This window comes from Odocoileus virginianus, chromosome 12, assembly GCF_023699985.2.
Source record: "Odocoileus virginianus isolate 20LAN1187 ecotype Illinois chromosome 12, Ovbor_1.2, whole genome shotgun sequence".
NCBI lineage: Eukaryota > Metazoa > Chordata > Mammalia > Artiodactyla > Cervidae > Odocoileus > Odocoileus virginianus.
Window position 1 is genome coordinate 66419300 of NC_069685.1, and position 14445 is coordinate 66433744.

General features: G+C 54.4%; 2 protein-coding genes across 3 annotated transcripts; both read left to right on the plus strand.

Moving 5' to 3' along the window:
• Positions 1 to 1478: 1478 nt before the first annotated feature.
• On the plus strand, positions 1479 to 13902 carry LOC110146504 (glutathione S-transferase theta-4). 2 transcript variants are annotated; one of them, XM_070475663.1, is made up of 6 exons: positions 1479 to 7725; positions 7809 to 8852; positions 9765 to 9852; positions 10381 to 10531; positions 11169 to 11345; positions 12427 to 13902. In XM_070475663.1, the coding sequence occupies exons 2-6, from the start codon at positions 8741 to 8743 to the stop codon at positions 12622 to 12624; spliced, it is 726 nt and encodes a 241-aa protein (XP_070331764.1). In that variant the 5' UTR covers positions 1479 to 7725; positions 7809 to 8740; the 3' UTR covers positions 12625 to 13902. The 2 variants fall into 2 exon arrangements, with proteins under 2 accessions (XP_070331764.1, XP_020763051.1); XM_020907392.2 differs by having other exon boundaries at positions 1479 to 8852.
• Positions 4949 to 8001, plus strand: LOC139037677 (glutathione S-transferase theta-1-like). Its single transcript, XM_070474667.1, has 4 exons — positions 4949 to 5077; positions 6328 to 6471; positions 7549 to 7725; positions 7840 to 8001. The coding sequence occupies exons 1-4, from the start codon at positions 4949 to 4951 to the stop codon at positions 7999 to 8001; spliced, it is 612 nt and encodes a 203-aa protein (XP_070330768.1).
• Positions 13903 to 14445: the final 543 nt, after the last annotated feature.

Consider the following 14445-nt stretch of genomic DNA (forward strand, 5'->3'; position numbering starts at 1 on the left):
AGTGGTGGCAGCAGGCTCCAGCCCCTTCCTTCCCCTAGTGGCTCCCCAAGCCACATGGACTGGTCTTTCAAGTAACTCATCCTTCCATTAGAGGGCCCGCAGCCTCTAAAATCACTTGCAGGGTCTCACTAGGTCTCTATATAACCACCTCTGGAGAGGGGAGAGCTGCAGTTGTTTTACAGGTGACAAGACGGACTCAGAAAACTTTGGGGAACTCAATAATCTGTGATGTTCCCTGGCGTCATCAGCAGCAACGTGTGTTTTCCCCCTTCGCCCACAGGAGCCGTTCACCGAAGGTGAGGTTGTATCAGAAGAAAACCACCAAGGTTCTCCCTCGGGGAGATGAGCTGGGACCTCAAGGTGCCCGGGCAGAGGATGAATAAAGCATCAACAGATGGGGTGGGTGGGGTCCCATGTGAAGTCTCCTACTGACAAGAATTACCAAAAGGCTTCTTGTCCAGAGCCCCTAGTCTTTTAACTTGGTCCACCTCACTCAGAAGCCCCAAAATGGCACCGGGGTGTCAGGACAAGGATTTCTCTTAAAACCAGTGCCTACTTCTCACCAGGATGGACTTCATGGTGCTCTCTCCCCTTTCCTCCCACTGGCATCCCTTCCTTCCAGTTCTTACTGGCCATCTTGTCCCTTCCTCTCTCCCGTCCTTAACCCAAAGGTAAGTCTCTCACAGACAGAGGGGAGTCAAGTTGATTTAGATCTCTAGGCGCCAGAAAGGGCCGTGTGGTCAGACTTCCACCTAAACGTGCAAGCAATCCATGAGGACCCTCCCTGCTCTACAACGCGGCTCTAGGCTCAGGTGTCCGACCTGCTCGCTCCCCTTTCCCTGACCATTCTGTCCCTCCTCCGTCGTGTGAGTAAATATATTCTCCTTCCAACACTGACTACGGGTCTGCCACGGTTTGCTCGGTGATGGGGCGTGTCTGGCTGGGGCATGATGACGCCGTGAAATCAGGTCTCCTACAGTTTGCTCAGTGATGTGACTCCACGAAACCTGCCTTCCCCGGCAGGCCCGCCCCGCTGTTTCTTCCCTTTTCTCCGTTTCCCTGCACCTTCCGAGCCCTCCTCCTTCCTCCCCTCACTCGACGCGGCCTGAGACGCTGCACTCCCTCCCTCCGCCCCGACCCCTCTCTTCCGCTTCTACGCCCTGCTCCCGTGTGGTTTTTCCTGCCCTCTCCTTCCAGGCTCGGCCGCCGCCGTGCAGTAACGGAACCACCCGCCGCCCTCGAAACCCCGGCGCTCAGCGGCCGCTTGGGTCTCGGGACCGCAACGGTTCAGCGCGCGCCCCGCCGCACGTTGCCAGGGCAACCCACCCACACCCCTTTCTCCCGGCAGGTTCCGCGCGCCGAGTAGCCCGCGACGCGGTGGGCCGGCCCACTCCCGGCATGCTCCGCGCGCGGGGCGGTGCTCTGAGGGGCGGGGCGAGGCTGGCAGCTCCCGGCGTACTCCGCGCGGCAGGGCGCGGTTGAGCCAAAGGCGCCCGGGGCCTAGTGGTTCCTGCGCGGGCAGCACGTGCGCGGGAGGCAAGTGAGGTCTGATAAGATGCGGCTAAAGGGCCGACAAGAGGCTCTCGTCGAGGAGGACTGAAAGTGAAGTCGTTCAGTCGTGTCCGACTCTTTGCGACCTCATGGACTGTAGTCTACCAGGCTCCTCCGTCCATGGGATTTTCCAGGCAAGAATACTGGAGTGGGTTGCCCTTTCCTTCTACAGGAGATCTTCCCGACCCAGGGATTGAACCCGGGTCTCCCGCATTGTAGGCAGACGCTTTACCGTCTGAGCCACCAGGGAGAAGGACTATTGGACGTCATTTTTGTTTTTGCAATGACCTTTCTTGTTAATATGTTCAGTCGCTAAGGCGTATGCATCTCTTTGCGACCCCATGGCCTGCAGGCCAGGCCTCCCTGTCACCAGCTCCCGCAGTTTACTCAAACTCATGTCCATCGAGTCGGTGATGCCATCCAACCATCTCTTCCTCTGTCGTCTCCTTCTCCTCCCGCCTTCAATCTTTCCCAGTCTCAGGGTCTTTTCCAATGAGTCGGCTCTTCTCATCAGGTGGCCAAAGTGTTGGAGCTTCAGCTTCAGCATCAGTCCTTCCAATAAATATTCAGGACTGATCTTTAGGATGGACTGATTTCTTGCAGCTCAAGGGACTCGAGTCTTCTCCAACATCACAGTTTTCAATTCTTCGGCACTCAGCTTTCTTTATAGTCCAACTCTCATATCCATACATGACTGCTGGAAAAACTGTAGTTTTGACTAGACGAACCTTTGTTGGCAAAGTGATGTCTCTGCTTTAATTTATTGTAGAGAATAAGGTACAAATAACTTGTGCATCCCCCATGTGGGTCAGGCTTAAGTGAGCCCTCAGGGCGCTTCCACCACAACCTCCACACTCAGGAATCTGGTGTTTCCTCTTTGATTTGTGTTTATAATTGAAGAAGGTCAGAACACCCCAAAGCATGCTCTGGCATGTGACTATTTTGAGTCAGACACTTGAAAAACAGCAACTGCAAGAAAAACACTAACTTTTCTTTTTCTTAAAAGCAGGAGATGAAATTGCTATGTGAAAAAAGTTCATGTCTTTTGCCCAGTTTTCTATTCCATCTTTTTGTTTTTTTCCTTACGGATAGATTTTCAGGCCGGTTTTACTGGCAGTTTACATTTTTAGGAGTGAACCTGGGGGCTTTTCTTTCATTTCCTCTCCTGTGGCCTCTTCCTGTCATTTGTGGAGATGGTGAAGGACAAGGAAGCCTGGCGTGCTGTGGTCCATGAGGTCGCAAAGAGTCAGACATGACTGAGTGACTGAACAACTTCTTATTCCGTGGCTGAATCCTAGCAGGGTCTCCAGAGGACACGTTGCACGGTATTTAATCATCACGAAGTGCCGAGGTCCAGCCCCGGCAGGACCAGGAATACCCAAGGGATGAGTGGCATTGGCGAGGAAAAAGACACACACACACACACACACACACACACACGGTTGCGTAGAAGAGGTAGCTTCTTTTTTTTATTTTTAGGATAGCTCAGTTTTTATAGAATGAATGTTACCTACCCCTTAAGTCACCACATATTACATCAGATATTGGTTTGTGCTTCCGTCAATATTTTTTTTCCCCAATGTTTTTCCCCTAAGCATTCATCTAGAACATTTCCAATTACAGGGTTTATACTTAAATGCCCCATACATGGTCTTCTTGCCTCAATGGCCTAACATTCTCACTCTAACAAAAACAATGTTCCACAAATCTCAGGTATAGTGTAAATTCTTTGGGCAATAAAACAATACATGGGAAGGGTCACAGTAACATGTTTGACATTTCTGAAAATAGTACCATGAGAAAAACCTGATATTTTTCTTTACCTGAAACCACAAAATCTCAATTTACAACGATTAACTATTAAACAGCAAAAACTACCTCTAAAGCAGCAAAACACCTCTATTAATAGTAAGATAATGGCAGTAAAGCTGGTTAATATAAATCTTCTATTAAAATCCTATATACCCCATTTTCTAATTTTACAAAAATACCCATAATATCCCATGTTGTTTAAAGAAAGGGAAACAATGAACAAATAGCAGCAAGGAAATAGCAATAGTGAAAACCCTTTCAACCAAGGAGCAAGTAAACTAAAGCAGTATATCTACTTCTAAATCTAAACACCTCTACTCTTTTCGATTCTAGAACATTATAATCTTTTAAGCAAGCAGCCAAACTACACCTGTGGCCTTTTCTTTTCTGACTTTATGTTTGTGGTCGTGTCCTGAGCCAGAGCAATCATAAGCATTTCCAAAAACGCTTGGACTTTTCCAGCGAGGCCTTATTACTATATATTATCATTTCCAAAAACTAATAGCCCAACAACAGTAAGACAGAAGGAAGACAGGGACATATCAGGCCCCTGGGACAACCTCGAGGGAAGAGCTGCCTTGCAGATTCCTCTCTTGTCCCGGCGGCTCCGGAGGGGACATATTGGGCCCCCGGGGCAGCCCCATGTGAGGAAGAGCAGCCTTGCAGGTTCCTCTCTCGTCCCATGACCTTGTCATGGACTGGGTGCATCCCGGCGGCTCCCGACAACGAAGCCTTCACCCTGTTCTATAGTCAAGGGCTCCTTAAAACCAACAGTGAGTCCAAACACAAATGTCTAGGGAGTGGCCCCTAAGCATCAGAAACAGCACAGATGCAAGCACACCACGGTTTCAAGTTTCAAGTTTCTCCAGTTTGCCTTACATACATTTCTATTTTCTTCTTTTTTTCTGGCTGCACCTTGGGTATATGGGATCTTAGTTCCCTGACCAGAGACCAAACTTATGTCCCCTGCAGGGGAAGTTCGGAGTCTTAGCCACTGGACCAGCAAATGCGGGAAATGCCCACATTTCTATTTTCAGTGGAGTGACTTATTTTCCTATATGTGTTGTGGGGCAGGGCAGGGCCGGGGAAGGGGGGAGGCTGTCTTCCAGGGCTCCCCACATGAGAAAGAAAGAGAAAAGGAGAAAGAGGAAATTCCTTCTGGTCCTGTGCTGTGTGCTCCAGGATAAGAGTCTCGCTGGAGGCAGGCTGAGTCTGGAAGCTGGTGAAGCCGCCGGACCACGGCAGGGAAGGGGATGGGGGCGGGCCAGTGGTAAAGACTTTGCCTCCCAATGCCTCCGGGTTCGACCCCTGATCTGGGAGCTAAGATCCCACATGTCTCTGGGTCAAAAGACTAAAACCTAAGACATAAGCAATGTTGTAACAAATTCAGTAAAGACTTTAAAAATGGTCCACATCAAAAAATCTTAAAAAAAAAAAAAGAAAAGCCAGCGACCAGCCCCTCACCGGGCAGAGGCCAGGAGGTGTGGTGTCCTGGCTGGCTGCCCAGCCTGTCGTGGAGGGAGTAGGCTTCGGGAGAAGCATGGATCAGACCTGAGTGGAGAGCAGGCAGGAGGGAGGCCCAGGGATGGATGCTGAGCTCTTTCTAGACCTGTCCTTGCCCCCCTGCCACACCACCTACATTTTCACCAAGAAGAGTGGCATCCGCTTCGAGCTGAGGCCTGTGGAGCTGGCACCATGGGGTGAGCAGAGCCAGGTGAGCTCCACAGAGGGGGGCCTGGGGGCCAGGCCCTGCACTGAGCCTCCTCTGCGCTCTCTCTGCTCCCCTCTCCCCCAGGGGGAGCACGGGCTCATCATTGCTTGGAGGCAGACAAAAAACTGGAAATCTTTCCAGCAGCCCCTTCCTCTTTTGAGCTAGCCCAGCTCAGAGGGCAGGGACTTGGACCAGGGGACTGCTTTGGGGCTAAATCTGGGAGCTTCAGAGAGGAGGGCGTGCCGGCCTGGCACGCCTGCACAGCCTGGAGGCAGCCAGGGAAGACTGAGGCTTAAGGGGAGCCCCTCCCCAGATGTCCGCACATGGCCTTTCAGAGTCAGAGGGGCCGGGCAACCCTGGGCTGCACTGTGCTCTGAATGCCAGTCCCGTCCTCACTCTCTGCCCGCGGGCGGGTCCCGAGCCTTGGGCCCCAGCCTTCTCTTCTGTAAGACAGGGGAATAAGGTAACCACCTCCCAGGGCTTGTCGGAGGATGGAGACTGAGCGCCAAGTGCCTGGAGCCCAAGGGCGATCAGGAGTGGGGGACTCCCCTGGTGGTCCAGTGGTTAAGACTCCCCACTTCCACCGTAGGGGGCTGGAGTTCAATCCCCGGTCAAGTAAGATCCCACAGGCTACTCCCCTCTGTGGCCAAAAAAAAAAGAGTGGAGGTCCCCTGAGCCCCTCCCGCAGACCCTGAACACCAGGCATAACTGGCCCGGGAAGGGAATGGGGCGTGTGCGGCTGGTCTGGCTCACCTGCCTGAGAAAGGCCCCTGATCCAGAGAGCTGGGCTCTGAGACGGGGAGCAGGCTGGAGTCACGGCAGAGTGTGCTAAGCATGCTAAGTCACTTCAGGCTGGTCCCAGTCTTTGCGACCCCATGGACTGTAGCTCACCAGGCTCCTCTGTCTATGGGATTCTGCAGGCAAGAATACTGGAGTGGGTTGCCATGCCCTCCTATAGAGGAGCTTCCCAACCCAGGGATTGACTCGCATCTCCTGCATCTTCTACACTTCAGGCAGATTCTTGACTGGCTGAGCCACGGGGGGGAAGCCGTCACGGCAGGGAGGAGGCTGGAAGCTGGGGGAGGGACAGAACCTGGAGAGCAGGGATGGAGTAGAGTGGTGGAGGAAGATGCCACCCGGAGGGGAGGGGCCCTGGGGAGGTCCTCCTCTGGGGCTGGAGTTGAAGGGCTGGTGAGAGATGGAGCCGCCCACCCCAGGTGGGTGGGGAGACCTCTGACACCCCCTGCCTGCAGTGTGGCCATCCTTTATACCTGAGCCACAAGTACCAGACGGAGGCACACTGGTACCCGCCCGAACTGCAGGCCTGCACCCGTGTGGATGAATACCTAGCCTGGCAGCACTCGGCCAGCCAGCAGCCCGCCGCCAACACCCTACCTGTGCAAGGTGAGCCTCCCTGCTGTATCCTGCAGGCTTGGGCAGGCGCTATTTTTGGGGGCTCCAAAATCACTGTAAATGGTGACTGCAGCCGTGAAATTTTAAAAGACGCTTGCTCCTTGGAAGAAAAGTTATGACCAACCTAGACAGCATATTAATAAGGAGAAACATTACTTTGCCAACAAAGGTCCGTCTAGTTAAGGTTGTGGTTTTTCCAGTAGTCATGGATCGACGTGAGAGGTGGACTATAAAGAAAGCTGAGCACCAAAGAATTGATGCTTTTGAACTGTGGTGTTGGAGAAGACTCTTGAGAGTGCCTTGGACTGCAAGGAGGTCCAACCAGTCCATCCTAAAGGAGATCAGTCCCGGGTGTTCATTGGAAGGACTGATGCTGAAGCTGAAACTCCAATATTTTGGCCACCCCATGCGAAGAACCAACTCATTGGAAAAGACCCTGATGTTGGGAAAGACTGAAGGCAGGAGGAGAAGGGGACAACAGGGAATGAGACGGTTGGATGGCATCACCGACTCAATGGACATGAGTTTGAGTAAACTCCTGGATTTGGTGATGGACAGGGAGGCCTGGCGTGCTGCAGTCCATGAGGTCGCAAAGAGTCGGACACGACTGAGTGACTGACCCCTCCAGGGGGGTCCTGGCTTCTTCCCCAGGCAGACATCACTAATTTATGATGTTTCATTATGTCCTTGTCACACGGAGCAGCAATGTCACTATTATGTGTCCTTTGGGTTTTATCTTGGTGTATTATTCTTCTGTCTTATTAGCAGTTTTAGACATCTCCATAGCATGGGTTAAACCCTCTCCACCCAGTCACCAGTCTCGGAAATACCAATGCATTCATTTAAGAGTATTGCCAGCATCTTTGTGGCCTTTCAGTATCCAACTTGCCAGAGATGGAGTGAAATGCATAGCTTTTTTCAGAGCCTGAATGAAACCTCAGAATCCTGAACACAAAGCCCCAGAGGGCCTCACTGATAAGTGGCTGCCGAGGGAGGGGTGGAGAAGAGCTGGGAGGCTTCCAGGGCCCCGAGATAAGCCACCTCCTCTCTTCCTGGCTCAGTGTCTCCTGCCCCACTTCTCCGGGCAGCCCATGGACACTGCGCAGGTGGAGCAGCTGCTGGGGAAGCTGATGCCCACTCTGGGGCACCTCGATCAGGAGCTCCTGGCAACCAGGCCCTTCCTGGCCTCTGGGCAGGTCTCCCTGGCAGATCTGATGGCATTCACGGAGCTGATGCAGGTGAGGTTCTCCTGCCCACTTGCCCTCTGGGGGGCGCTCAGGGCACGGGCTGAGCCCAGGCCCCAGCTGCCCTGTCTTCCCAGCCCTCTGCCTTCAGCTGCGACCTCTTCCAAGACTGGCCCTGGCCTGCCACGCGGTGAGCCTGTGTGGAGGCTGCCCTGGGCCCCTAGCTCGTCCAGGAGGCCCATAGGCGTGTGCTTCAGCGCCCAGGAAGCCCAGCACGACCCCCAGATGGCCCAGAAGCTGGCACAGCAGGTGAAGAAACAGCTCCACTGAGGGCCGGCCCTGCCCCTGCGCTTTGCAGGACGCAGTAAACATGCTGTGTGCCCGTCAGTCATCTCTAGCCTTGCTCTGCTCTAGGCAGTGGGCTCTCCCCATTTCTAAACAGTCTGGGAATCTCCCCAAATCGAGCAGCTCAGAGACAGCAGCACTCAGGCCCCCCCACGTGACCCTCCTCTGCCGCCGGGTGCCAAGTCCAGGTGCTTGGCTCTCGGGCACGGCTGGTCCCATTCCAGGCTGGGAGCTTCTGAGCTCCTCTGTGACCCCTTGAAGTCCCCAGTGGTGTCACCCAATGCCCTGACAACCTCCCAGTTTCCAGTTTCTTTCTCTGCACCCATTTCTAGCCACAGTTCAGGCTAGAAACCACCCCCCTCCGCCCCTCACCGCTTCTGGAGCAGCCCTGGGTTAGTTCTCGCTCTGGACCCTGTAACGCCCCTTTGGTCACTTTCTGCCGTGAAGGCCTGGCCCCGGGAGTTCCCGCATGGAAGCCCCTCTCCGACACTGGCCAGGGCACACACACTTGTGCCCCCAGGGAGTGGAAGGGCCAATGCCAGTGTCCTCACAGTCCTTCCCGCATGAGCACATTTCCAGGCTTCCGGTCCTCATGGCAACACCAAGAGAACAAGAAGTTCCAGAATGTGGGGGGCCGGGCCTGGGTGGGTGAGCACAGGGCCAGGGCACAGGCTGCGGTGGGCTGCGTGCAGCTGGGCATCTGCCGGCCATAGTGGGGCCCAGCATGGGCCTGGAACTCTACCTGGACCTGCTGTCTGCGTCCTGCCGCGCTGTCTACATCTTCGCCAGGAAGAATGGCATCCCCTTCGACTTCCAGTTTGTGGATCTGCTGAAAGGTGGGCACCTGCAGCTGCCCAGGTGGGCCGGGCGCGGGGTTCACAGAAGCGGAGGCAGAGGAGACCTGCCCCCCCACGTGCCCACGCCCCGCCCCGCCACACATGCCCACACCACCCATGCGCCCACGCTACACCACGCCATGCCCACACCATGCCACGCCACACCACCATGCCACGCCATGCCCCACCCAAGTGCACAAGGGGAAGAAAAGCTTCCTGGTGGGAGCAGTTGTCCGCTCTGTGTCTGACCGGCCCGCCTCTGCCATTCCCCGCGGATTCTTCCTCACTGTGATGAACGCGGGCGGGGGGCGGGCAGTGGGAGCAAGAGGGGTCCCTGGGCTCCCACCCAGCACCCCTGCCTTCTCCGCTGCCCTGCAGCTGCCGATCATGGCGGCCGAGGTCACAGGAGCAAGTGCTCATATTCCTCATTCACCTCCATCCATACCTGTCTGCCCACCCCGACCCTGGCCAAGTGTTCAGACCTGCCCAGGGTGACTCCTCGGGGCCCAGGTGAAGGTCATGGCCCCGACTACAGAGGTGGGAGAATCTCCTCTTGCAGAGCCTGGAGGGGGCGGGAGGCCTGGGGCTGGGATCCAGTCCCCCATGGCCTCTGTTGATTCACAGGCTGTGGCTTTGGGCCCAGAGTTGGGGGTGAGGGCTGCAGGCCTCCAGCTTCCTGGAGCCAAAGGGTTGCCCTGGCCGTTTGGCCTGGGAGGGTGGCAGCGTGCCAGCCTGGTCCCTGTTAGGCTCCCTGATGTGCCTCCTCACCTGGGTGGGGGGCGTGATTCTCCTCTGGGGTGCAGCGTCCCCTTCTTGGGAAGATGCATCGAGAGGCGTTGTTTCTGTCTCGGGGAGGCCCCGGTCTCTCATCCCTGGGGTCTCAGCAGCCTCAGAGCTTCCTGCCCCTCTCAGGTCAACACCACAGCAGGGAGTACATCGAGATCAACCCCCTGAGGAAGCTGCCCAGCCTCAGAGACGGGAAATTCATCTTGTCTGAAAGGTAACCATCTTCCCGGCCCTCTAACCCTGCGTCTCCGCTCCTCCTAGGAGAGAGTCCCACTCGGCCCACCTGCTGCTGATCGCTTGCTTTCTTTTACTACAGAGAAGTTCGCACACCCACCAAAGCAGAACAAATGCCAGACGACCAGGGGCGGAATGAACCCAGTCCCCACCCCCAGCGCCGTCGGTGGTCCACTTGGGCTCACTGTGCGTCGCCCGTACCCTCTCTCAGTTCCCCTGCCTCCTGGCCACCCCCTCCTTCACCTGCAAATGTTTCGGAATGACCTCCTAAGATTTCCCCACGTGCTCTGCCCTGTCTGAGGCCACCCACCAACACCCCCTTTCCCCATAGGGCCCTTGCTGATGGGGGTGAACTGACTGCCTTTCGGGGCCTCTGGGCTCACCCTCCTCCAGGAGGAATGCTGGGGGCCTAGAGCCGGCCTGTGGCTGGAGACGGTGTTTTGGGCCCTGCTGCACCGGGTGGCGAGTGAGCAAGGCCTGGGGAGTGCCCTGACCGTCCTCTTCGCAGCGTGGCCATCCTTTTCTACCTGTGCCGCAAGTACAGCGCCCCCTCGCACTGGTACCCGCCAGACCTGCACATGCGCGCCCGTGTGGACGAGTTCATGGCCTGGCAGCACACGGCCATTCAGCTGCCCATGAATAAGATACTCTGGATGAAGGTGAGGGGCCCACGGCTGGGGCTCAGGCAAGCATCCCCACCCTGGTTGGGGAACTAAGATCCTGCAAGCTGTGAGCTGTGCAGTGGGAGGAAAAAAAGTGAAAGGGCCCATAAAGACCGTCATATTTGAAGATGACAAATAAACAGTCCATGTGCCCCTACTTATCCTACACCTGTGGCAGACATCACTAATAAATCACAGGATTCTTTCCTGCTGGGACCTCAAGTCCTTTTTTAAAAAAATATCTTTTATTAATTAATCTTTTGGAGCTGTGCTGGGTCTTAGTTGGAGCACACGAGATCTTCGATTTTTGTGGCAGCGTGGGGATCTTTAGTTGTGGAACTCTTAAGTTGTGGCATGTGGGATCTAGTTCCTTGACCCTGGATGGAATCTGGGCCCTCTCTTCGTTGGGAGCTCAGTGTCTTAGCCGCTGGAGCACCAGGGAAGTCCCTCACATCTTTCTGAACAAGGGCCCCAGGCGACTTCCACCCACTGGAACTGCCAGCGGAGGCGATACCACTTTACATCCTTGATACTGTCCACCACCTCTCTTAGCAGACAAGGGTCAGACGGGGCCTCCAGAGGCCTGAAGGGTCAGATGGGGCCTCCTCTCCCTCCCCTCCCCCATCCCGGGCAGCTGCTGATCCCAATGATCACGGGTGATGAGGTCCCAGCTGAGAAGACGGAGCAGATGCTGGCGGAGGTGAAGAACAACCTGAAGCTCTTCGAGGAAAAGTTTCTGCAGGACAAGATGTTCATCACTGGGGACAACATCTCCCTGGCCGACCTGGTAGCCCTGGTGGAGATGATGCAGGTTTGCAGTGGGGTGGTGGGTGGACGGAGCAGATGAGGGACTCCCCTGTGACCATAATTTGCAGAGAGGCTGGGGAAGGGGGAGCCACGCCTGGGTGCCCGGCCTTGACCCAGGGGGAACCACAGGAAGCCCAGGTTTTGAACCAGGGAGGACCGTGGTCGTTAGTGCTTCAAGAAGAGTCCTCCGTGGGGAAGGGAGCTGGAGGGTGAGCCTGCTCAGTCAGCTGTGACCCCAGTGCCTCCTCCCCCCAAAGGACTCTCCAGGAAGAGTCCAGAGGCTTCCAAAGTGTCCTTCTGACCAAAGTGCCCCTCTTTTCCAGAGCTCCAGTCAGGGCAGCTGGACAGGGCCGCCCCCTGGCTTCGGGCCTAAGGGGCCATCTGCTCTGCATGGGGGCACACTTCTGGGTGGGGCACATTCATGCAGCCTCAGCGTGCAGGGGAGGGTGGCCACTTCTGACCGAGCTGGTGTGCAAGATGGAGTTGAGGCCCTGGCCAGTGCGCAAAGTGGCCACTTTCGTCCTTGGTCAGCGTGCAGCATAGGCCAGCACAGGGAGAGGAAAAGTCCCAGTCTTCCTGTCCCAGGTGGTGCGGTCCCCTGAGTTTCACCCCACACCCCTTAAACTTTCCCCACACGCACCCCAGACATCTTGGGTTCATGTTTCTTAGGATGCTGGCTGGGTCTCTCATCGCAGTTCCTCTGCTTGATCCCAGAGGGAGGTTCAACACAGGGAGAAATAACTGAATTCCTCCCACCTCTGTCTGGGGGCAAGGGATTTCCATGGAAGAAGGCAAGACCCCCGGCAGGTTTCACACTGGAGAAGTGGGAACCCCACTTCTGAGGGGTCACGGGCCCCTCAGAGAGGGACTCAGGAGCGTGGAGCAAGACCAGCAACGAGAGAGCCACTCGGGGTTCTCCACCCCCACCTCCATCTGTTACATGACCCGTGAGCCCTGGCCAGGCCTCGGGGGTCAGCAGGCTCACTGGCCACAGGGGCAAACTGGGAGAGTCTTCTGCCTGTAGGCGGGGCCCATCTGGGGCTGGTCCACAGGCTGACCATGCCTTCCTCTCCGTCTGTCCACAGCCCACAGCCGGCAACCATAACGTCTTCCTCAACAGTGCCAAGCTGGCCGAGTGGCGCATGAGGGTGGAGCTGGCCATCGGCTCTAGCCTCTTCTGCGAGGCCCACGACCGGCTGGTGAAGTTGGCAGAATGGGACTGCTCCACGCTGGACCCAGTGGTCAAGGAGAGGATCTGCGATTTGCTGCAGAAGTTCAAGTAGAGGTGCCCACCCCGAGGGCCTGGCCGCTCAGCCCCCAGGACCCCTCCTTAAGGGAGGCGCTGAGATTCACTGCTGCTTTGCCTAATAAAGAACCGAAACTACTCCCGTGGCTCCTGAGCCCGAGATGTGCCTGGGGCTGGGAGGCAGTCGTGAGTCCCCCCAGATTCCGAAAAGAACTGGAAAATTAAAGGTCACACATGATTAAACTGTCAGTGTGACAGCTGATGACTTTAGTGCTTCACTTTCACTAATGGATAGAATAACGAGATCGGAGATTCCCCCGAGAAATGGAGGTTTGAACCACATTCTAACATTATCGGGGAACTTCCCTGGTGGCCCAGTGGCTAAGACTCCATGCTCCCGATACAGGGAACTGAGGTTCAATCCCTGGTCAGGGAACTATATCCCACGTGCCACAACTAAGAGTTTGCTCACCCAGACGAAAGACTCCACCTGCCACAATGAAGACTGAAGATCCCACTTGCTGCAACTAAGCAATAAATATTTATTTTGCCGCAGCCAAATAAATAAATAAAGATAGATAGTTTTTAAAAAATAAACCCATCGGCCTGCTGGCTACACACAGCACAGCACCCACAACACAGAATACATGATCTTCTAAATGGCACATGCAGTATTGTCCAGGATAGACCCTGGGTGAGGTCATAAAATAAATCCCCCAAAATTTAAACTGATTGAAATCAAATGATGTATGTTCTCTGAACACAGTGGAATGCAATGAGAAATCAATAACAGAAGGAAAGCTAGGAAATGAAATATTTTTTAAAATGCATTTTAAAAAACCTATGAATCAAAGAAGAAATCACAAGGGAAATTAGAAAGCACCTTAAAAAATTAAAAACACAACAGACCCAAACTTATGGGAAGCAGCAGAAACAGGGTTAAGAGGCCATTTTATAGCTGTGAACGCATACAGATCTCACCCACTCCAGTACTCTTGCCTGGAAAATCCCTTGGACGGAGCCTGGTAGGCTGCAGTCCATGGGGTCGCTAAGAGTCGGACACAACCGAGCGACTTCACTTTCACTTTTCACTTTCATGCATTGGAGAAGGAAATGGGAACCCACTCCACTATTCTTGCCTGGAGAATCCCAGGCACAGAGGGGCCTGGTGGGCTGCCGTCTATGGGGTCGCACAGAGTCAGACACGACTGAAGCGACTTAGCAGCAGCAGCAGCAGCATACAGATCTCAAACCAACAACCTAACTTACACCTGGAGGAAGTAGAAAAAGAGAGGCAAACTAAACCTACAGCCAACAGGAGAAAAGAAATAATAAAGATTTGAGTGGAGACAGAGGATAGAAAAATAACAGAGAAGATCAGCGAATCAAAAAAAAAATTGGATTTTTGAAAAGGCTACTGTTCTCTGCAAGACCCTGGATCAAACTTCACTCACAGCATTCAGGTTGTGCTTTTTTTTTTTTTTCAGTAGACAGTTACCATTTTTTTTATGTTCCTGGTAAGAAAAATTAAGAACTATTCAGCAAATTGCACATGTACTACGAAGTCCTGTTAACTATAGTCACCACGCTGTGCATTAGATCTCCATAACTTACTTATCTTGGGTGCTCAAAGCTTTCTACTCTCTAACCAGTGTGTTGCCATTCCCCCTCTCACCCCAGCCCCTGGTAACCACGGCTCCAATCCCTGCTTGTAAGAGTCCCACTTTTTAAGATTCCACACAAGTAAGATCAGGCACTTAGGTTGTTTACACTTAGGTTGTTACCCTATCTTGGCTGCAGTGAACATGGGGTTGGAGATATCTGTCTCTTGGAGATCCTGTTTTTCATTTTCTTTGGA